The 24,507-nt window shown below is 40.6% G+C and overlaps 2 protein-coding genes across 5 annotated transcripts in view; one reads left to right on the top strand and one right to left on the bottom strand.

The window, feature by feature from the left end:
• Positions 1-3,862: 3,862 nt before the first annotated feature.
• hsf2bp (heat shock transcription factor 2 binding protein) lies at positions 3,863-23,839 on the bottom strand. Of its 4 annotated transcripts, XM_028571907.1 has the most exons (11): positions 23,056-23,140; positions 14,066-14,122; positions 13,850-13,895; positions 13,286-13,421; positions 11,885-11,988; positions 11,454-11,603; positions 11,097-11,241; positions 9,491-9,602; positions 8,171-8,274; positions 5,155-5,354; positions 3,863-4,216 (listed from the first exon to the last, which is right to left on the bottom strand). In XM_028571907.1, coding segments are annotated over exons 2-11 (1,029 nt in total). In that variant the 5' UTR covers positions 14,068-14,122; positions 23,056-23,140; the 3' UTR covers positions 3,863-4,186. The 4 variants fall into 4 exon arrangements, with proteins under 4 accessions (XP_028427708.1, XP_028427706.1, XP_028427707.1 ...); XM_028571905.1 differs by lacking the exons at positions 13,850-13,895; positions 14,066-14,122 and adding an exon at positions 23,385-23,839 and having other exon boundaries at positions 23,056-23,181; XM_028571906.1 differs by lacking the exons at positions 13,850-13,895; positions 14,066-14,122 and having other exon boundaries at positions 23,056-23,340.
• Positions 23,361-24,507, top strand: part of ankrd10a (ankyrin repeat domain 10a) — a 15,045-nt gene continuing 13,898 nt past the window's right edge. The window contains 1 exon segment of the mRNA XM_028571909.1: positions 23,361-23,861. Coding sequence (XP_028427710.1) covers positions 23,664-23,861 — 198 coding nt within the window. The 5' untranslated portion in view covers positions 23,361-23,663.

The raw sequence follows: 24,507 nt of genomic DNA, 5'->3' as shown, positions 1-24,507 counted from the left end.
AAAAACAAACATCATGTTATTGGAATATATCTGACATTAAACTCACTGTCATCTTAGACTTCACCACACCTTCAGTAAACTTTGGCATCTTCCAGTATAGGTTTGTAATAATAGTTTCACATTTCTTTCGAGGCCATCTAGAAATCTACACACTGACGTACATTTTCAGAGCAACAGCTTTTGGTTGCTGTAATTACTCCTCCTAAGATCCATTCCTTACACAACCCTTTCTCCTGGCAATCGTTGGTTCGTTCCCCAGCCCTCCAGTCCACATGTCAAAGTGTCCTTGGGCAAGATTCTGAACCCCAAATAGCTCCCAAAGCTGTGCCATCGGTGCGTAAATGATAAGATTAGATCCTGATGAGCAGATTGGCCTTACCTTACAATGTACAACAATTTTACAGGTGTGTAGTTGAGATCAAAATGAAGGCTCGAAGGTGGGTGTTGTCCAAGCAAGGGCGCAGAAAGAAGGGGTGTGCAGTGACCCCCCCCACACACACACACACACACACACACGTTACGCCCCTGGCCCAATTTGGCGTTGCAGTTGGTGTGATCCCATTGCAAGATGGTCTCTAGATTCTCTTAATTATTTGTTTATGTAGCATGATTTAAATGGTTTAAAATAGTAGATACATGTATTTTCAACGATGTATTTGAAACCTACCCTGCTCTTTGAGAGCTGAGAGGCCAAGTTCTGCTGCCCCCTGCTGGACTGACACCATATCACCTTCCTCACCATATAAACTCTAAAATCTCCCTGACCCAGATGGAAAAATACAACATAAAAGTGGGACTACGCTGCTAGTGCCTATCAGTTCTAATATGCCAGACCATTTCAATGACACAATGGGATTTTGAAAACTGGCCAAATGTTGTATAGGACAAATATAGAGACATCTGTCTTAATTTGATCTGTGCTCCATTTGTAGTTTAATAAAGTGTGTGTGTGTGTGAGATCTGTGCATAACTCCACACTGCTGGTGTTTTGCTGCTCCATCAGATGTAACTTGATCATCCTTCCTGTCGGATCATTTACTTGGCTTTAAATATTTCGTTATTTTGACACACACAAACACAGTGATTAAAAAAATTGAAGAACTGTGTGGTACCACACCTCAGACTTGAAGTAAAAATGGAACCCTGCTATTTCTTGCTTTCTTTTTCTGTGAGATATGTGGTGGTGACTGTATCAGCTGGGAGAGAGGATCTAGTGTTGGTTCACAGCTGAACCTGTGCCGCAGAAATGAGAGATGTTAGTCGACTTACTGTATTGATTAGGTTTGTCTTCATTAAAGGACAATTCCGGTGCAAAATGAACCTATAGGTTAAAGGGGTGATAGAATGATTATACGGGGTATTTCACACTGTTCCTCAAGGTCTCCTAATAGTGTATGTAACATTGGTTTGGCTGAATATTGCTTGAATGCTATTTTATGGGTCCTTAACTACCATGTGAATATAGCCCTATTTGTAACAAGAGCTTTTCTTCCAAATATGGTATACTCATGAATATGTAGATGAGCTGCGCGCTGATTGGTTTGAGCGAACCACATAGAAACACATTGGAGACTAGACAGCAGGCCTCATATTTCAGACACTGCAAAGTTATACATTGTTTGTCTACTATTTCGTTATTAAATTCTCTTCTGAGACTATTTTAATTTCCAAGAAATCAACTATTTAAAGCTCAAATATGGGCAGTTTTATGAAAATTGATGGCTAATTGCAAATTTGGTAAGACTTTAGGAGCTCCTGGAGAGAGTCTGGAGAGAAAGTGGAACCCTTCATACCAAGTTTCTCGGTTACTGGATGACCGGGGCTCGGAGCTCCGGAGCTGGCCAGCTGCCAGCATAATTAAAATATATTTACAGTTTGAATTTCGTCACGCCACATATATAACAGCTACCCCAAGGTCTTATAAAGCTTACAGTGGTGTCCAATTTCAATTTAAGGCATTTTTGTGAACATGAGGGGTCTCTTTAGGAGGAGCTGCTAGCCAGGCTATGTGTCCCATATAATCCTAAATTCTTAACAAAGCTAACACTTTTGTCCGATTTCAGTTTAATGAATGTTTGTGAATTTTAGAGGTTTTGTTAGGAGGAGGCAAGCTAGCTCTCACTGATAGAGCTCCATACAGCTCACTCGCGGACAAGAGGCGTTTGTTTCCCCCGATCGTTTGTTTAAATAACTCAACACACATATCCATTATAAGATTAACTGGAACCTGTGGTAAGAGATTGCGGGCGTAACAAGCTCGCTGACAGCGCTCTCACTCACACACACCGGCCATTTAGCAGGAAGAGGGGAGCTGCCGGCCCTGGAGCTCTGTCAGGGCAGCAACTTTTGGTAGTCCACTAACCCAGAAAAGGTGACTTTGCGCGGGTATCGAGCACCGTGGGCTGCCAGCCGTGAAGGAGCTCCATCTACATCACAGCAGATTGAGATTCGCCCGTTTTCAGAGGCAGTTTCAAATTGTGAGATTTGCAGAGGAAAGAGGTGTCAATGGGATTTTGAGCTTCTATGTATGTCCTATTTACCCCAAACTGTCGTTATTCAACTATGACAAGGTAAAATCGGTTTTGCATTCTATCACCCCTTTAATAACATATGTGTACTGAGTCGACCGTTCTCTGGGATATGTTTTCATGCTAATTGAATGTGTCTCTAGCTTGAAACAAGATACCGCAAACCGCTGATTAGCTTATAAAGCTAACCTTCGGGGCAGAGGGTAAATTGCTATTTCTACACCACTAACAAGGCTCAAAATAGCACCACACTTCCAACGGTAGTATAATGAGGGTCCCTACATGTAAACCGAAGCATTGAGAACTTTCTAAGTGTACAGACAGTTTAGATGGCGCCTACCTGTATACATGAACGGTACAGTCTTTATAATCTATCTTTTAAATAAACTGTCTGTATGCTTACAAAGTTCTCAATGCTTCGGTTTACATGTAGGGACCCTCGTTTTGCTACGGTTGAAGTGTGGTGCTATTTTGTGCCTGTTAGTGGTGTAGAAATAGCGATTTACCCTCTGCCCCGAAGGCTAGCGTTTTAAGCTAATCACCGGTTTGCGCTAGCTTGTTTCAAGCTAGAGACACATTCGATTAGCATGAAAACGTATCCTGGAACAGGGTCGACTCGGTACACGTTATTAGCCCCTAGGTTCATTTTGTGCCGGAATTGTCCTTTGAACTAAATAAAACATATTCAAGATTCCTGCGATCACCTTCAGAGCTCTGCATGGTCAGAAACCTGCCAATATTAAAGAACTACTGCAGCCTTATCTCACCAGCAGACTTCCTCACTCCAGATGCCAAACTAAAGACGGCTGTGCCTTTAAAACTGTGGCTTCTAAACGCTCCCTGATCTGTGGACACTTTTAAAAAGCATCTAAAGACCTGCCTTTGATTTATTTATTACTCTTACAATGTGTCAATATGTTGTTTTGCTTGGGTTTCATTGTAAAGCACTTTGATAAGCGTTTCTTACAAGAAAAAACTCTAACCAAAACCTTTAACCTAACTTTAAAACCCAAATAGTGTGGGGGCAATTTTCTTATTTTGTGTTTGAAACATAGCATTGTTATTTACAAGAAATATGGCTGTCAGGGTTGATAAGAAATGTATGAAGATTTGTAATTTTAGGTTATGTATAAACCAGAATTAATTAGCTGATGTGCTGTTTTCAAGAGCACATCAATTATAAAGTGATGGATTTCAGATACATGATGAGATATATATATATATATATATATATATATATATATATATATACTGTATATATATATATATCAAACAAATATTTTATCAATCTCAAAATATCATAGGACATTTCTATGAAAACAGAGACACTGTTCTGAAAGTGTGCAAACATCATCTTTAATGTGTCTTGTACAAACCTGTATTCACAACCATTAAGACACAGTCATGGGAACAAACCTGAAGGCTCAACAATGAACAGTGCAAGTAAAAAAAGAAAGCTAGTAAAATTTAGATATAAAAGGCTGTTGCTTTTACCTTGATAAATAGGTTTAACTTTGATGAAATCTTTCATTTCTACTGCTCTCTCCTTTTCTCCTCAGTTTGAACATGTAGTGTACAATCACAGACAGATGTAACGATGTGACGTGAAAGGAAAGTTAACACAGAAGGAGGGCTGGACTGAAGATACTGAATCCACATCAGAGGCCGCTCTGCTTACATCCCCGACCCTGGAAACACACAGACACTCTTTATTTTCATCGCTCCGACACTTCACTGTTTACAACGTTCACAATAAACTAATAAAGTCCCCCTCCGCTCACAAATGTGTTTAGTTTATAGTTCTTTGACTGTGACGTTTGAGCTTCACTGTGCAGAGTGATGTGTGTTTTTACACATATCTGATAAAGGTGAAGTGTTTCCGCATTAAATCACATTACCTGCAAGAGTTGTGACATCACAACTAGTTTGAAGCTAGTCTGGCTTACCTGATGGTCAGTGCGATTTAAAGCCTGATGTCAGGCATTCTCCACCCCTTCCTAGTTTTCGTGCAGCCAGACCATACTTCAGCGTTGACACAGCGCTGTGGAGGTCTGGCAACGCGACACTAGTTTTGGGCCGATTGTGGTCCTGTGTACGACTTATACAATAGCGAGGTGGAAACTTGAAGCCCTTACCTTACATAAACTGAGAATGGTAAGTGGGATACATCTCGTGGTCAGTGGTTAAACTTTTGAAATTGACAATATTTACATAGTCAGATATCCTGGATTGTTTTCAGTGTAAAAAAAGGAGGATATGTTCTTTAAAAATTCTTAGGAAGTAATTTGAAGTATTTTTTGAGGAAAAACCACATCAGACACAACAATATTATTCAAAGCAGAGACAATCTATATGGACATAAAACAGGATCAGGACTCAGAAACCGAAGCAGCTTGATGGAATTCAGCCCCCATTCATTTGATTCTTTACACCTATGCTTTTTCTACTGTGAAACATTAAATGTCTGTCTTCACCTCTGTGAGTGCCTGGACCTGTGTTAAATGTATCATCACATGCACAAATTTTTTTTACTTGGTGGATCTCTTGTTTGCTAATCTAAAAAAAAGCATGTTTTTAGCTTTGGTTTGGGGCTCAGGGGGTTGAACAAATGTTGCGAAAGTGGCACCTGTCGGAGGGTCTGCAGGTCCTCCATGGTCTGCTGGGCAGCCAGTCTCAGGCTGGGCTGCACACTGGAGGTGAGCCGGCTGACACGAGCATGGAGGTCTGGATCCAGCAGAGCAGAGCCCAGCAGGAGCAGCACCTCCTCCTCCAACAACACCGACTGCAGGAGACGCAGAGAGTGAAGACACACCTCCCAGTCTCCATCTGTCAAACAAACCGAGATCTTTTTTACTGACGCGTAGTCTGTGGGGTTTCCATTCGTAATAACAATGTCAATTGTGGTACCTGTGACATGAGGAATTCGTTCAAAAATATTAACGTTTAAAAAATACAAAAACTGCCACAGAGCTATCTATAGAGCTGTGACCCCACCCACCTAGTTGAAAAGCCACACCACGCCACTGACCCTCTGGTGTGGAATAAACACCTCCATATTCGTTTAAAACCTCTTGCACAGAAATGATGATTAGTGTGCGTTATGAATGAATAAAAGGACGGTACACTACGGTTCATACATCTAATAAATCCCTTTTTTTTGCTTCTGTTCTACAAAGGTGATAAGGGACTGTTCATTATTTATTTAGTGGACCACCGGAGGAGTTTTGGGATATTTAGTCTAAATAGACTTGACCCTCCCTTCACCAGTAATAATTTTTCTATGACCCTCCTAAATGATATGAAAAAAAGATGTCTTATGTGCTAGTTTGCGCTTGGCAAAAATGTACACCTGCCCTTTGATTTTTATTGCCATGACATACGTGAGTCTCATCTTACACATCACACTCCTCTGTTATGGTGTGGTGGCCATTTTAGTTGTGGAAACAATGAACAATGAACAATGAACAATGAGCATGGAAACTAAATGCACACTTCCTGCATTACTTCAAATACTTAGTTACTCCTCTAGTAAACTAGTATTCACATGAAATAAAACAATAAAACATTGAGACCATACAGCAAAGGACACTGGGAAATAACGAATTCAACACTGGTTGCTATGGACTTGTCACTAGGCTTCCTCAGTCATTGTATATTTTAGCACACAGGTAAAGCTGCCAAAGCTGAACATTATATTCCAAAACATATATGTTTATTTTTAAAGCAGATTTTAAAGTACATTGTAACAATTTAACAATTCGCCTTTATGAAATCCAATCGCGGCACGGCTGTCGTCGAACGCAATAGACAGACGGTGGCGGAATGCCCCGACACCTAAATTCAACTCAAATGTTACACTGAACACTCAGAGTTCGACCTACAGTCTGTTGACATGCCTCTCTAAACGCAGAAACCAAGCACAATCACACCATAAAACGTTAAGACCGGCCCATAAAGAACTGACAGCAGCCCATTGGTTAATTTTCTTTATTGGCACTGGCCTGACCCAATCAAATCCAGGAACCGCTTTCCCCACTCCCGGCCCTGAGACACGAGCTGTAATAACTATGCTTAAGCTGGAAGTTTAGCATCCACGTTAAAATGGACAAACGACCACCAAAGGGCAAGGGAGGTGCAGAGAAAAAAATTATGGGAGAAAAAGATTAAGAATCTACAGGCGGATGCCTCAAAATGTGCCAACATTTCTGACATGTTTGGGGCTGTAGCAGCTGCTTCAACATCAGCATTACCTGAAGCCGAGGAAGGAGGAGAGGTGGCTGGCTATACAGAGAAGCAGAAACAACATCATGACAGGGAAGAAGGCGAGGAGGAGGAGAGTGACCATGACAGGGCCATGGGAGCGAGTGAGGAAAAGATGGAAGAGAGCGTAGTTGACGACGTGGTAAGGAGTAGGCAAATTAACAGGGACTCTCAGCAAGGGAGGCTGTGTGTGTGTGTGTGTGTGTGTGTGTGTGTGTGTGTGCGCGCGCGCCTCACGTCATAACGACAACAAACATGCATTCACACAGATTTAGATAGGCCTACTTTTTTCATCTCTGGTTTTTTGGAGTTGTGCAGTAACCCACTATGTTGGGATATAGTTTGAACACCGTCAGCTGAGCTGTACTTCCTGGAGGGGAGGGGTCAGTGAGTGGTCTGCACAATACAGAGCCTGTGTACCATAGTATCTTTAGACTCTACGTGGACCGTGCCCCCACCCCCCGAAAATGACTTCCCGCGCCTCTGTTTATAATTACTTTGTCAAGAATTACTTGATTACATTATTGATTACGTCTTTAAAATATGGCAAGTTATGAAACATTTAACACTAAATGGCGAATATATTTTAAGTAAGTTACTTCTCTCAGGTTACCCGCTTTGTTAACGGTGACATATCTAATATTTGTTTTCAGTGTTTAAAGAGCAAAATGAATATTTCTGTAATTTTTGTGGCAGTGTCCATTTATTTAGTATAAAGTGCAATATGTTCAATGTTTGATATTTGAAGTAATCCAAAAGTATTCAGATTAGATTTAAAAAATATATATATTTATCCAATGCATTATGTTATTAATTTCAAAAATCGCCATGTATTCAGTAATGTACAGTTCAAAATAATCCTACCGAAATCTACTTACAAGTATACAGAATCAGCTTTATTGGCCAGGTTTGGGTAAACAAATTTGACTCTGGTTAATCTTTGCTTTTAAAGTACACAAACACTCACTTAACATATGAAGAATAAAAATAGAATAGGAAATATAAATACAATAGAATACAATAGAATTTACAAACAATATACAATAACAATTGAAGAGAGGGAAGGAATAGTGCAAAGATTTAAGATGTAAATATAAATATAGTGCAAGGCAGTTCAGTGCAATGGTAACAAATTAATAACAATATTGTAATTGTAAGATTGAGAACAGTGTTGATTTACTTTGTTCAGTGTAAGGGTGGGAGCTATTTCTGAGTGACTGCATGGGGAAAGAAGCTGTCTTTGTGTCGGCTGGTTAACACACATATTTATGTTACATAGTAGCATACATGTGTCTTGTTATAAGAATGTCTCTTGCAGTTTGTACCACTGTTGAGTTGTTCTGAATGAGACTGGTGTGTTTCCAAAAAAAAAGTCTCCTTACCGTCCAGCAGGGCACAGATGAGAGGCAGGAGTCCTGGGTTCTCACTGATGCACTTCAGTCCTTGAACACTGATGCTGACATTATACAGAGCCATCAGCATCAACCTGCAGCAAAAATAAAACTGCTGTGTACTGCAGAAGTACAGCACTGCCACCTAGTGCCCACATCTAGACACAAAAAAATTGTATTAAAAGCCACAGAAACAATCCTATGTGATAACACTGTTGCAAATAACAAAAATGCTGAGCTATGATAACCAGTGCTGGTATAGGCTAGTTTTGTACTGAGCTGAATTTAACAGCTTGAAACAGCCGCAGACTGAAGTAATGCGTTCATTTACTGCTGTACATTCTGAAGTGTAGCTAAATGGTGATGCGGTTGGGGAAAAAGTATACTCTATATTCAGTGAGTCTTTGAACTGATGCAGAGGTCCTTTGCTGCATGTCATTCCCTTCTCGCTCCCCTTCAAGTCCAAGCTATCCTGTCATAATAAAGGCCTAAAAATGCCCAAAAAAATAATCTTAAAAAAGTTTTATATATATAAATGGAATCTTAAGTTCAGCAGAAGCTGAATGATTCCGCAGTGTGAAACTAATTATGTGGAATTCTATGTCCTGGTATTTGTGTGTGTTTTATTGCTATGTTTTCGGATTTTTTACTGAAAAGACTGTAACTCTGTCTTAATGCAACACTCATATGCCATATGTATATGGCATATGAGTGTTGCATTAAGACAGACTTGCAAAAATCTGAATCTTTAAGAAGTCACACTATTTTTCTCCTGATCCTTTCTGTAGTATCTATTGGACATGATTTTGTTGTTGTTGTTGTTGTTGTTAGGGTTAGAATTCATTCACTAGCTATCAATCCATACAGTTTCATAATAATGCCCAAACACTGGGGCAGAGCCATAATCCGTGATCACACAATGTGTTTCGGGAATTGTAAAACTTCAGTTCTTTCAGGTAAGAAATGTCTATTCATGGGTCTGTTTATGTTTGAAAAATCTACACATTTCATGTTTAGGGTACTAACTAACCCTGGCTTAGCAACAATGTTAAATGAAAACGATAGGATTTTGCAAATGACTTATTCAGAAACAAGCCAAGGTGTGTACAGTGGATCTAGCCCTGTAAAATTTATGATGATTTATGGATGAGATCACATGCAACTTTATGTTCCATATTGGTTACGTCTAATTTTCTCGTCCATGTTTATACTAATGAAAAAGTTGTTTATTAAGGCAAACGAGGCATTTATACGCTGAAAAACATTACCAACAATTAAACTACCAGTGTATTCTACCACAGCTCCACGTACACTTTCAGTTTGGGGAAGACACCGGGCATCATCAGCTCCAAAAGCTTCATCAGAGTGTCCAGTAGGACAGAGCTTGACAGGAAGTCCCGGCCACGTGTTACTGCTGCTATGTCTGATTGATGAGAAATAAAGACAAAGCAGGTGATTGTGGGGATTCCTGGTCTGTAGTAGCAGTAAGCACATTTTTAGTATATGTTGCATTCAGGTCCTGCAGGAGGATTTGCACAAATTAAATCAATGTACTTATTGACACATTTTGTTTGACATGGTCACAATGTCATGACTGCAGTTTTCTGTTCTTCTCCATCAGCCTGATATTACATTCTGACAGTACATCCACCTTAGTTGCTGAGGGGCTGGTACAGTGACTAATGACCTGCATACATATTAACTGAGGGCCAGAAATGAGATCCCCCCCCCCTCTGAAGCTGCTCTGACTCTGGATCCAGGCAAGGCCCAGTGGCACGGGTGGAAGTAACAGATTATATTTACTCTTGTCTTTTTTTGTGTACTGTTACTTTTTTGAGTGTTGTTAAAAATCAATATTTTCATATTAACATCAGTACTTTTTAATCAAAAGTATTGTACTTTTTCCGTTACACAGTAAAAACAAAAGTCCCATTCATTCATTTGTTTTGGCTGGTCTTTATTTTTTTGTTTTTGTGCATACTACTGGACATTTACAGGTTTTAGTCACCTTGACTTGGGGTTAAGATAAACTTTGCATACTGTACCGCTCCCCCCTTGTGTGTGTGTGCGTGTGTGTGTGTGTGTGCATGTGAGTATGTATTTGTTTGTATTTTGGGTGTTGATTTTTATATTTTACTCATATGTTGTCAAAAAAATCTCAATAAAAGGAATCTTAAAAAAAAGAAAAGAAGAAAGGAGATAAATGACCGGCTGGAGCGGAGAAGCTGCAGGTGTGTCTGTGGCATAGACTGTATATAAAGATGGACACTTCCACCCACTGTACGGTGAAGCCAAAATATCCCAGTGCTACCATGGGTGCTTCCGAGCCTTGGTATCGGAAGCACACACAAACAGCCAACATGGGGGGGTAGAGATGTTTTGGCTTCACTTATTCAGTCTATGCATCAACCCTTGGTCTTTGGCTGCAGGAGGGCACTGAGCTGACCGGGAGAGATACATGTTGTTAATGTTTACGTTTACTGGCCGAGGGTCAGCCATCAGTGGATGCTGCTGGGGTGCGGAACTTACCAGGGTCAGGCCTAGTATTGGTATTATATATATATATGAACAGTACAAATGCAATCAAATTAGGGATCACATCCTTATGGGTTATAGTTAGCATTATTATACCTTGGCATAGTACCAAGTGTACCCCCCACTTCTTTTATAAATGTAAGGCAGTAACGTTTACTCAGAGTACATTTTAACTGACCTGCTTCCTACTTTTTATTTTAAAGTGCTCATATTATGCTTTTTGGCTTTTTCCCCTTTCCTTTATTGTGTTATATATCTTTTTTGTGCATGTTATAGGTTTAGAAAGTGAAAAAGCCCTCTGCTCCTGACTGGCTTGTAGTGCTGACCTAGGTACTGCGCATGTGCGACTCCCAACAAAGATGGAACAGAAGTGGGAACTCACTAGTAATGGTTCCAGCCAGAGCAAGCACAAACTGGTGCTCCTGGGAGTTGTGGTCCTCAGTTTGAGTTTTCGCCTCCTCGTCCAGAGACCTGACGAAACTCTCCAGAGTCTGGGCAGCTACAGCCAGGAAGGATTGCAGCTTCCCCTACACCTCACACACACACACACACACACACACACACACACACACACACACACACACACACGGATATCATATTATCTCACTGTCTAATGTGAAACCCTGAGAGCTTACAGTTTAGTCTGGTTGTCATTGGGAAGAGTATAACACACACACACACACACACACACACACACACACACACACACACACACACACAGACAGTGAAGACAACTCACATCAGCCAGCCAGCGTGTGACCGTGTCCTCACTGGAAGAGCAACTCCACAGCAGACTGCAGGCTGCAGATCCCAGACCAGAGCAGAAGTCTGCTTGCTGCTGCAGCTCTGCTCCGCTCTGCCACAGCTGTTCACGCAACAGCAGCTTCTCCACACACACACACACACACACACACACACATACACAGACACACACAAACACGCAAGTGGTAACACACAGCAAGGTTTCCCGATATAACAAAATAATGGCAGAGGTAAAGCCATAGAGTGTAGTTTCCTCCACCAAGGATCTATTTTCTATATCGGAACATTTTTCAATGTTTTTTTTCAACCCCTTTAAAGCCAGATCATTGATCTCATTGTTGAGTCAAGTAATGAGTCCATTTGACAGTCATACAGTATACAGACAACACGTTGCCTGCACTCTCTCACCTCCCTCTCTTTCTGACATTCAGTCTGCACTGCATCCAATCGGGACTGAAGGTGCAGACACTCCTGTCGCAGCTGCTCCTGTTCCTGCGCAAGGTGCTCCTTCACTATGCACACACACAAACACACACACACACACACACACACACACACATTTTTTGTAAAAACAATAGCAACAACCAACTAGTATTTAGAAATACCACACAAATTAAACATCATTTTTTTTTTTTTTTTTTATTCTTTGATTATCCAGCTGGCGGGTCAATATGTACAGTATAATTTAAGCCAGGTAGAGAATAATATTAACTTTCTGAAAGCCACTGCTGCTCAATAACCCTCAGTCTGTTTGTGTCCCACAGGAGGGGCTGTGTTCCTCTCTCTTTCTGTCTAAACTCAGACTTGTCTGTGCTGGACAATCCGTCGTCCTCGTGGGACCCCAACTCTCTCTCTGCTGGCTGTCGCTGCTCATTCCAGATGTTGGATCTGGATCTCCGTCCTCCAGGAGATTTAGCATCTCCTCTTGTCTCTCTCTCTTTCCCTCTTGTGTTAGTTTGTTGCTTTTCTCTATCTGTGTGAATGATGTGCTTCAGTTTTGCTTTTTGTTTGTGTAGCCTGGTCTCTTTCCTGGTTCCATGGTGGTTCCTGAAGTTTTTTTACACTTGGTGGGGGGTTTTTCCTTTATATTCATTATAAACAGAACCAAACTTATTGATGATAAAATTGCAACTTCAATCACAGAATCTACCAGCATTGAAAAGCTAAAACAGCCTATAGTTTTAGCAGAAAACTTCTATCAGCTCTTTTTTCAAAAGCCCTCCTTGTCCTATGACTTTACCTTTTTATTCAGATTTTTAGAAGTATGTTTTTTTGCATTTACAATGCGGTAATAACTAAACCTATAGCTAACCGTTTAAGTATAGACATGTAATGTTCTATATGGTAGTGCGGAAACAATGTTGTCATTACACAACATACATCTTTTGTGCATCTTAAAGTAAAATGTAAAGTAAAGTAGTAGATGGCAGTTTGCGCAGACGGAAATTTGGAACTGCACATCTAGCTTTCTTACTAGCTAGTGCCTACAGAGCTGGTAGATATCTGTGAAGGTTTTCCGTCATCCAGGCCATAGTTATCCAAGGAAGGGTCAAAATCAGGGTCAACTGGACTTGGTTAAAGGTATTCCGAAGACCTTTTGTCTCTCATCCAAGCGTCTTCTTCAGTTCTGGAGCTGGTAACCTCACCACATTCGAAACACACAGGAGTAAGGTGAGACGGAGTGAACTGATGAATCCTAGGTAACAAAATTCCAGTTCCACTGTTCATGAAATATGGGTGAGTCTCTCACAATGACATGGCATTTACCATATTCAAGTCTTTTCAAGGTAAAATTGTATGCAAGCGTACTTGTCTGAGCTGCTCGAGCTTTATGCAGCATTTCTATTAGGTCCCCATTCAGAACTCTGGGCAGGAACTCCCTCAGCTGCATGACTTCTGTGGTTAACTTCTCTAAATCACTTCTCCTCACTCTGACAAAACCATCCTAAAAGAAAAAACACAAACTTCAATGCATTGATCTAAAAAGATGTTAAGATAGTATTTTAAAAAGGTATGATATCTATCCACCCACCAAATCTGCACACAACAAAGGGTGAACATAAAGTGACACATCATATTATCTGGTTTTTCAAGTTTTCAGTAATTCATACACAGGCATGGAACCAAATTAAATTGTCTGAACCACAGTTTCTAGTTGTAGTTCATTCTCAATTATTCATATTTAAATATGTGGTTAAAACGTTTTAGCCGTCATTTTACGAATACTGGTAAAATGGTAGAAACACTGAATATAAAGCAGTCCAATGCAAAATAAAATGCAGACTCACATATAACTTTTTGATTGGTTACTCAGTGTAAGCAGCTATTACCATCAACTATTTGCCTCTCAATATTTAAACGTGTACTGCTTACACACACAAACCACTCTTTGATGCAGGCAGATGGACACAGGTTGTACCTGTTCAACACAGAATAACACCAGAATTATTAATGTGGGTGCTAAACAGGACGTCAAAGTTTCAGTTCGTTAAAGTGGTCAGTGACATTGCAATGTTTACACTAAATGAGGTGTTGAAGTTGAAATTTTATGGAATTTGTTTGGTCAAATTATGAAAAAGTTAAACTCACATTTTACATGTTCACGTAGTTGAGTAATCCCTTTAATAATCTCAAAGTCCAAAACACCTGCAAATGCACAGTACAGACCGGCAATATTAGGACAGTGATGCACTATTGTGTGATGGCTTTGTTCTCCAGCAAAGGAGGGGACCAAGGTGGAATTTAAATAAAAACTTAATTAGACTACTCATATCACCTAATGATCCGCCTGGCCTATGAAGCAATTCATTATTCTTGCTTGTTGTGTAGGCTTTTTGACTTTGTGTGTGTAGTCTTCTTCATCATAATCAGTTGGACTGAGGTCAGGTGACAGACTTAGCCAGTCAAGAATCTTTACCGTAGTGAAGCTAGTTTGATGTTGGATATTCGACAGATATTCGGATATTCATTTCAGGTTCATCATCAGTTCCTGCTGCTTTCACTCAGTCTTGGCAGAAAACAATAGGACACCCATTTGCTCCTAACTTCTTGGTTTTTACCTAGGGACCGTCAATAAATTACGTTCTGAACTTCATTTATTTTTTGATAGCTTGTATATCAGATGTTCTAAACACCCCAGACCAATGCAGAACTGTTCTGCTATGTGGTACAAATGAGACACACCTCAAAATAAATTTATATTTTGCACCTACTACTTCATTACATTTTTTTTTTTAATCACATTCATTTTCCATGGAAAACGGCGTTTTGCTCAATAGCGTCTAAGTTATGGGACCCAAACACCCCAGACAAATGCAGAACTGTTCTTCAATGCGGTACAAATGAGACACACTACACTATAAATTAATATTTTGCATCTCCTTTTTTAAATACATTTTTTTTAAAACCCCAAGTTCTGTTCTGCTATGTGGTACAAATGAGACACACCTCACTATAAATTAATATTTTGCACCTACTATTTTATTTAAATTTTTTTTTAAATCCCATTTATTTACTATGGAAAACGGCTTTTTGCTCAATAGCTTCCATGTTATGGGACCCAAACACCCCAGACCAATGCAGAGCTGTTCTGCAATGTGGTACTAATAAGACACACCTCATTATAAATTAATATTTTGCATCTCCTTTTTAATGAATTTTTTTCAAGAACCCCATTCATTTCCTATGAAAAACGGCTTTTTGCTCAATAGCTTCCATGTTATGGGACCCAAACACCCCAGACCAATGGAGAGCTGTTCTGCAATGTGGTACTAATAAGGCACACCCCCATAATTACTACTGCATACACACAAACAGTAGCTACACAAATAATCTTTTAAAATAAACGCATAAAAATGATGTCATGTTTGTTGGTCTATTGTTGTTTAAATGTTGATTTGCAGTACAGTCATGTGTAATATAGTTTGATGTATAAATCAGGGGACAAACACTCATTTGCATCCCAATCCCCCACAATATAAGTTGGCTCGAATTATTTTATATGTTAAATATAATATACTAAATATAGTTTTTTGTCTGGAGGTACATGTTGGTCATCCAAAGAAAAAAATATTACATTAACAACATGGGAGCATTTCTTTCAGGGACATTTTGCAGGTTTAGTACGAGTCTCGTGTAGCTTTAGATTTTAAGACAAACAGGTTTATTTAGTGTCACAGAGCCTTTCAAACGCAGAGTTTTATGAAGAAGAAATGCTTTAGAACATACCAACCTGGTCTCAAGCCAGTTACGTTCACGTTATTTTTGATTTACTGATTCGTGTACAGGTCACGATTTACTCGTTTACTTCATGTACAGGTCACGATTTTCGAACGTTACCGTCTCACGAACTGCCATGACACTGGGCTGCTCTGGGGGACGCAACAACGGGGAAAAGAAACGCCACAACGGGGAAAATATACGCCACAAAAGGGAAATTAAAAGCCACACGCCGGCAACAACAACAGGACGGACCACCACGCGCGGTCTCTGTAGCACGCAACAACAGGGACATGAAACGCCAGATTGGAAAGTTGAGGTTAGGAACTGGGAAATTAAAAATTAAAATTTCTGCTCAATAAAGATCAATAAAGTCAATAACGTGACCATTTTACGAACTGCTGTGAGACTGGGCTGAATATACACTGGTTATTGTCAAGTCAGCTACAAACTTGAATTATTTGGTAAAGATCAATTATCTTTATTATATATGTTTACTTTTTGTTTTAGGAATAATCAATAAATCATGTAGTTTTGGTTTAATGATATGCCTGAGGCCGGCCTCTTTTTCCGACACGGATAGCAGACGAGATGACAGAAGTGATCGACTAAAATGTTGGTAACATTCATTTGTATGTCAAAATGAATAAATCTATATATTTTCAATTATACAAATTATCGATTGCAATATATTGCGTCACCAAAAGCTACCGAGCTCATTTCCATATATCGTGCGCTTAGTTAATGTATTGACTATCGCTACAGGCCTACTCGTGAGAGCAATATCTGTCTTTTTAGCTGCCGAATGCTCAACTATGTTCTGTGATCACAAATTATGCTTCCCATTAAAATACATTAAATTGAAATTCGTAATCACCACACGGAAAAAAACGACATAATCGTGTCCTGTTCACGAATCAATAGATTCAATAACGTGACCATTTCACGAACTGCCGTGAGACTGGGCTGGGATAGCTTCATATTTTGCTTTCTTTACGACACGTGTCAAACTCAAGGCCCGCGGGCCAAATCCGGCCCCTTGCAGATTATGATCCGGCCCACATATCAACTAAGGTTCACAATAGATTTTGGCCCACCTAGTTGTGCACCAAAACCAAAAACACTGCAGTTACGCGACACTCAGATTTGCCGACTTTGAGACTCAGAAATCCCTTCATATTTAGGCAGAAACATATATCGGAAAATGCGACAAAAATGTCAAAAAAGGTGACAAATAAAAAAAAAGGTAAATAAAATAGTAGGTGCGAAATATGAATTGAGGTGTGTCTCTGGGGTGTTTGGGTCCAATAACATGGAAGCTATTGAGCAGAAAGCCGTTTTCCATAGGAAATGAATGGGGTTCTTAAAGGGGTGATAGAATGCAAAACCGATTTTACCTTGTCATAGTTGAATAATGACAGTTTAGTGGGTAACTAGGATATGTATATAGAACCTCAAAATCCCATTGACACCTCTTTCCTCTGAAAATCTCACAATTTGAAACTGCCTCTGAAAACGGGGGAAATCTCAACAAGCCGCAGAGTTGACGTCAACTCATTTGGCTCTAGTCTCTCTCTAATCACGCCCCAACATTTACATAGGCTACACAACTGACCTGAGATCAGGTAGTCTTCTGAATCTAGGTCATGCAAATCTCAGAAATTGTATACATTGTTCATCTGCTATTTTACCATTAAATTCACTTCTGAGACTTTTTTAGGCGAGAAATCAACTATGTAGAGGTCAAATATGGGCCGTTTTACGAAAATTGCTGTCTAATTGCAAATTTTGTCCGACTGTGTGTCGGAGTTCAGCAGCCGGTGCTGCCTGTGTTGCTGCCTCGCCCCCTGGCCTGCCTTCCTTCACAGACCCCGGCCTGCCGTGAGGTAGATGGAGCTCCGTCACGGCTGGCAGCCCACGGCACTCCATACCCAAGCAAAGTCACTGTTTTTTGAGTTAATGGACTACCAAACGGCACTGCCCTGACAAAACTCCAGGGCCTGCAGCTCCCCTCTTCCTGCTAAATGGCCGGTGTGTGTGAGTGAGAGCGCGGTCAGCGAGCTTGTTACGCCAGCAATCTCTTACCACAGGTTCCAGTTAATCTTATAATGTGTGTAATTATAATGTGTTGAGTTATTTAAACAAACGATCAAGGAAATAAACGCCTCTTGTCCGCGAGTCTCATTGATAGAGCCTGCGGCTGGATGGAGCTCTATCAATGAGAGCTAGTTACCCTCCTCTTAGAATTCCTCTGAAATTCATAAAATTGAAATCGGAAACCATTGTTAGCTTTATAAGACCTTGGGGTAGATGTTATATAAGTGGCGTGACAAAATTCAAACTGTAAATATAGCCACTCTAGTTATGCCGGCAGCTGGCAGCCAGCCAGCTCCACGGAGCCCCGAGTATTCCAGTAGTCCAGTACCCAGGGAAAAGGTGACTTTCACTGGGTATGGAGGTTGCCGCTTTCTCGTCAGACTGTGTGGAGCTCCTAGCTAAAGTCTGACACGTCTTACCATTTTGGAATTAGCCATCAATTTTCGTAAAACGGCCCATATTTGAGCATAATGTAGTTGATTTCTCGCTTAAAAAAGTCTGAGAAGTGAATTTAATAACGAAATAGCCTAACAAACAATGCATAACTTTGCAGTGTCTGAAATATGAGACCTGCTGTTGAGTCTCCAATGTGTTTCTATGTGGTTTGCTGAAACCAATTAGCACGCAGCTGATCTAAATATTCATGAGCATACCATATTTGGAAGAAAAGCTCTTGTTCCAAATAGAGCCATATTCACAGGATAGTTAAGGACCCATAAAATAGCATTCGGGCAATTTTCAGCCCAACCAATGTTACATACCCTATTAGGAGACCTTAAGGAACAGTGTTGTGTGTGTGTGTGACTATAAATGCAGCGCTTGTGAGAGCAAACCGTCCTTATAGCTGTGTGTTGCCGCCATAGACAGTATATAATGGACCAATAGACCCCGTTGCTCTGGACGGAGACCAGTGAAGGATATTAGAAGCACTTTTCCGGTGATCTCTTGCTTTACTGTGCAGCCTCCAACTGACAGAGACAACGTAGATGTGACGTGAGCAACGTGTCTGAAAGTTGTAAGTCTTCTGGTAGCTGTGCCAAGAGAAATCTCAATCATTTCCAATCTTACAGAGACGGAGAGCGTAGGTATATGTAAGGAAATAACATAAGCACAGGCTAATTATTGCTAACTAACATGCTAGTTAACATTAGTAATTAAACCTAAACAGCTAATGTAAGTCGAAACTGCCTGCGAGCTTCTCCTGTACTATACGGTAATTCCTCTACTGTGCGACAGTAAGTCACTTGGTTATGACACAATCGTTAGCTTATTTTTACAAAAACGTCTGCTACGGAGCTATAACGTGAGGTACAAGGTAATGAAGCCTTTTATACATTGTCGTGTTTCTTTAGAAATAAACAATGGACAAATAGAGTCTTTAAACGCTTCAGATGTAAAGTTATTCGCAGTCAAGTGACGTAAAAAAAAATGGCGGTCAGTGTAATGCTAACAAGAGGTGATCGCTTCGTAGCAACAAAATGGCGCCATCGGAGGTGCGCGTTCTGAAGCGAAGCTTACCCCCTTGGTTGCCGTTTATTAGACTGATCACCCCCGGGGGCGACACCAAGTGTAACAGGAATTCCCCTCCCCACCCCCACCCCTTTATCAATGCCTTTCTTTAATGACAACAAAGATCATACATTCAAAACAAAACACCCACAAACAAAGTAATCATTACTAGCCTACATGCAGTCTAAATTAAAAGAATATTAGATATGAGAGCCCGAGAAAAATGTAACCTGGAACCGATCGTGTCAAAATAATGATTGACATGACGTCGGAATATTAATTGTAGCTGAACAAACTTTCGCACCCATAGATATATGTGTGTATACATAGATATATGTGTATCTATGCTTTGCGCCGATGGGTAGCAGGCTAGTGTGGGCAATAACACAACATGGATACATTTGTGACACAGACCTCAAAAGTTGTCGAGCAACAGCAGAGAGACACAAACCAGACGGGCCTAATCAACCAAAAAGCCAACTGAAAAGAAAATATGATGAAGGGTATCTTGCTCTTGGATTCACGGCAGCGGTGGTGGGGGCAAAGGGGCAACAGACAGTGTGAGACCCATCAAATTAAGAAGACACATAGAGACCACACACCCCAGTCACGTCAATAAGCCACTTGATTTCTTTTACTCGCATGGTAAAAGCTGCATCAGTAAACAGTAAAGCACAGATGGCTTCATATAGAGTGGCATACAGAATTGCACAATGCAAAAAACCACACACAATTGCAGAGCAGCTCAGTCTCCCCGCTGTTCGAGACATGGTGTCAATTATGCTTGACGAGACAAGCGTAGCAACATTAAAAGCTGTCCCCCTGTCAAACGACACAGTTTCGACACGTATATGCAACATTTCAAGTGATCTTGAGGAACAGCTCGTAGAAAAATTAAAAGACAGCCGTTTTGCATTACAAGTGGACGAAGCCACTGACTGCTCGTTCATCTCGTATGTCCGCTTTGTGAATGGCGAGTCACTGTGCGAGGATTTGCTGTTTAAGATCATGGACAGTTACCTCAAAGAACACGGCCTTAAATGGGAAAACTGTGTGGGCTTTTGCTCTGATGGCGCACAGACCATGACAGGGTCAAGAAACGGAAAGGAGGAAATGGGAGCTGATCACACATCTGCGCTGTTTCACAGTGAAGCAAGGTGGCTCTCCCGGGGCAAAGTGCTGTCGCGCGTCTTTGAGCTCAGGGCAGAGATTCGGATGTTCTTGGAGGAGGAGCGCATGTATGAGGCTGCAAGCAAGTTCAGTGATGAACAATTTCTGTTTAAACTGGCCTACCTCAGCGATGTGTTTGGCCAGCTGAATGAATTAAATCTTCAGCTTCAAGGCAAAGACAAGCACCTACCTCACCTGGCAGACAAGATCACTGCATTCACCCGAAAGCTTGAGGTATGGGGCAGGCGCCTCGATCAGCAAAACATAGATGTCTTTGAGAACCTGAGTGAAGTTGCTGAAACCACTGATTCTGGAGCCACCATAGGGAGCACATCTCTTCCCTGAGAGGATTGTTCTAAAAATACTTCACCAACAACAGTGCTCAGTATGCCTGGGTTATGGATCCATTCAATGCAGCAGGTTGGTATTTTGACATTTTATTGAATATTATACTCATATATTATACATGCATTTTATGTATGTTGTATGCTACTTACTAACTGGAATGGATTATTGTCAAACTGATTTCTTTGTGTTTATTATGCAATGACACATAAAGTAAGCCTATTTATACATATTCTGTCTGCAGCACCTACTGATTTTAGGTCTGCTGAGGAGGACCAGTTTATTGAGATGACATCTGACTCCACCCTGAGGCTCAGGTTTAAAGCTCAGACTCTTAGTGAATTCTGGTTTGGAGTGGAGAGGGAGTATCCACTCATCGGGCAGAGAGCTGTGTGCATTCTTCTTCCCTTTGCCACATCATATCTCTGTGAGATGGGCTTTTCAGCTGTTGCTTCACTGAAAACAAAGTACAGATCTCAGCTGAACATTGAGCATGACTTGAGAGTGGCAGTATCAAGCCGGCACCCCCACTTTGAGAAATTGTGCAATGCACAACAGGCTCATTGCAGCCACTAATGCAGGGATAAATAGACCTGTCTTGCCAAATGGATTTCTCTTCTTTTCTTTTTTTAACAGATTGCAAAGTGGCACTTTTATTTCTTTTCTATTTTTGAACTTGATACAAGTTATGACACAGCTGCACTTTTATTTTCTTTATTTTTGAACTTGCTGTTATTGGATGTACATCGTTAGTTTGTATTTAGATACAACTTTTTACTATACTGATACTACTTGTTACTATACTGATACTACTTGTTACTTCAATAAATTGGAACATTTTAAGCTTGTTCATTAGCATTGTGTTGGGGCGATAGGGGCAGGTGGGGCTTGAAAATTCCCCCTTGTCCAAAGTGGGGAATGACCGAAAAAGTTTGAGAACCACTGCAAGAAAAAAGGAGAGAAAAAAGGAGATGCAAAATTTTAATTTATAGAAATTAAAAAACTAAAATCACCTCTTGTTAGCATTCCACTGACCGCCATTTTTTTTTACGTCACTTGACTGCGAATAACTTTACATCTGAAGCGTTTAAAGACTCTATTTGTCCATTGTTTATTTCTAAAGAAACACGACAATGTATAAAAGGCTTCATTACCTTGTACCTCACGTTATAGCTCCGTAGCAGACGTTTTTGTAAAAATAAGCTAATGATTGTGTCATAACCAAGTGACTTACTGTCGCACAGTAGAGGAATTACCATATAGTACAGGAGAAGCTCGCAGGCAGTTTCGACTTACATTAGCTGTTTAGGTTTAATTACTAATGTTAACTAGCATGTTAGTTAGCAATAATTAGCCTGTGCTTATGTTATCTCCTTACATATACCTACGCTCTCCGTCTCTGTAAGATTGGAAATGATTGAGATTTCTCTTGGCACAGCTACCAGAAGACTTACAACTTTCCGACACGTTGCTCACGTCACATCTACGTTGTCTCTGTCAGTTGGAGGCTGCGCAGTAAAGCAAGAGATCACCGGAAAAGTGCTTCTAATATCCTTCACTGGTCTCCGCCCAGAGCAACGGGGTCTATTGGTCCATTATATACTATCTATGGCGGCAACACACAGCTATAAGGACGGTTTGCTCTCACAAGCGCTGCATTTATAGTCACACACACACACACACACACACACACACACACACACACAGCAGTCACTCTCTAGTCTAGTGCGCGGTCTTGCCCGAGATTCCGGGAGATTGGATCTCATTTGCTGGCGTCAAGGAGCCGCTATCAATATGCGGGAGACTCACGGAGCAGTTAGGAGAAAATGGGTGTCCTATATTTTTCTGCCAAGACTGAGTGAAAGCACAGCAGGAACTGCTGATGAACCCAAAATGAATATCTGTTGAATATCCAACATCAAACTAACTTCACCAAGGTAGAATATTTCACTGTTTGGCCATAAAACACTCCTTGCTCACCTAGAAAAATGGGGGCTGCTTTTTAAAGCCACCACCTAGTATGGAAGTTAGCATCCTAAACATTTGAGAGACAGGATTTCAAACTAATAGGTGTTGTTTTGTGCTGGGGTCATAGACTGTAAAATGTGTCTGTGGCTGCAGTAGAGCCAAACAATAAAAAAATGTCGAGGTGCTTTGGATTAAACCTTGACAGCAGTCTGGTATGAATAAATCAATCATAGATTGAGTGTGTGTTCTAGATTGTGTTGAGGATTTATTACCTGTTTCCTTGCCTTTATCTTTGCGCCATGATTCAGAGCTAGCGATTTCCCGCCTAATGATCCTGACATCTTGTTACGGTAGGACTTTATGGTCTTCTTCTACTTCTGCTGTTGATTCTACTTTCCCTGTGGAGTGTTAGCATTGTTGGTAGCATTAATACATCGTTTAGTAAAGTTACCTCCGTGTTCGTCAAAACCTAGCATCATAACACAATTAGCTAAAACATATATAATGCAGGCTGAAGTTGTTCAGCATAACGAATATTTTCAAAAATAATTCGATAAAATAATGTTCACTTGTGGGTATAATTTCAAAGTTTCCCTCCGACCTCTAGGCGGCACAACGGCAGATGGTGTTCCTCCTCCTGACCGGTGTTGAACGAAAGCCGCCTAAAACAAATAACTAAAATGCAATCTGGTCAAAGTCACACTGCCTAGTGCGAGACTCCAGTCCGGGTTTTGTGATTTTCCAGCCGCGAAGAGACCGACGGCTTATCTCGTCTTCCTTTGTGTTTGAAAGGTTTGAACCTTTTTAAGTCTGCTCCGTGGGACCACCGGCGGGAACATTCGAGAAAAACGTTTCTCTCAGCCACTTTCGTAATCCACTAATGTCTGAGGGACTAGAACCCGACTTCTCCAGTGATGAGGTGTTTAACAGCCGGTTTCCCATCCACCGCGCCTGTCGGGATGGGGATGTTGGAGCTTTGGTCTCACTGTTACAGCAGCTCTCAAACCTGGCTCATCTGACTGCTGAGGACTCGTGCTATGGATGGACACCTATACACTGGGCTGCTCACTATGGGCAGGTAGGAATTAACGCTAATTAATTACTAGCCAGATTAACAGATTTAGCTAACGTTACCTAGCGAAATGTAGTTTTTCATTAAACATATATTGTTTTATATCTATGGGTAAAACTCCGTCGGGGATGTTTCAGATTGTGTGGAGACATTCAGACCCTGCATAACTTAATACTAACGTTATAACGTTACCATGAAGTAACGTTAGTTAACGTTAACTGCAGTGAAATTGAATCACGGCTTCGCTAGCTAACTTGAATTTTCCTCATGGTACTTTTCAACCGTAAAATGGGTCAGGACAGTAGCTAGCGTTAACCATTTCTAAAGGTTGATATTTTATGGAAATAATGTGCTATTAGTGAAGTCTGCTGTTGCCATATGGCTGTTGTCCGCCGTTGTGTTTTTCTTACTAAACTGCCCATGGACGTACTATGCCATACAGTTGTGTCTGATTGTAACTGTACAATAATGTTGTTTTGGGCGGAAAAAAAATTAATAAATAATTAACGTGACTGGTTGCAGGATTGTCATTGGTTCCAGTGGAGCCAATGGCTACACAGGCGCCAAAATGGCTATAGGAAAACAGGAAAATGTCTATAGATGTGACCTGTAACAGAATATATATATATATATATATATATATATATATATA

The sequence above is a fragment of the Perca flavescens genome, chromosome 24, assembly GCF_004354835.1.
Source record: "Perca flavescens isolate YP-PL-M2 chromosome 24, PFLA_1.0, whole genome shotgun sequence".
In the NCBI taxonomy this organism is placed as follows: Eukaryota; Metazoa; Chordata; class Actinopteri; order Perciformes; family Percidae; genus Perca; species Perca flavescens.
This window is presented reverse-complemented; position numbering and strand designations above follow the sequence as displayed.

Coding starts and splice junctions, on each gene's coding strand:
- hsf2bp (XM_028571905.1), bottom strand. CDS start 23,124: ATGTCAGGATCATTAGGCGGGAAATCGCTAGCTCTGAATCATGGCGCA. Junction 13,422..23,055: donor AGATAAAGGCAAGGAAACAG/GTAATAAATCCT, acceptor TTTTTCTTTTAG/GATGGTTTTGTCAGAGTGAG. Junction 11,604..11,884: donor AATGTCAGAAAGAGAGGGAG/GTGAGAGAGTGC, acceptor TGTGTGTGTGTG/GAGAAGCTGCTGTTGCGTGA.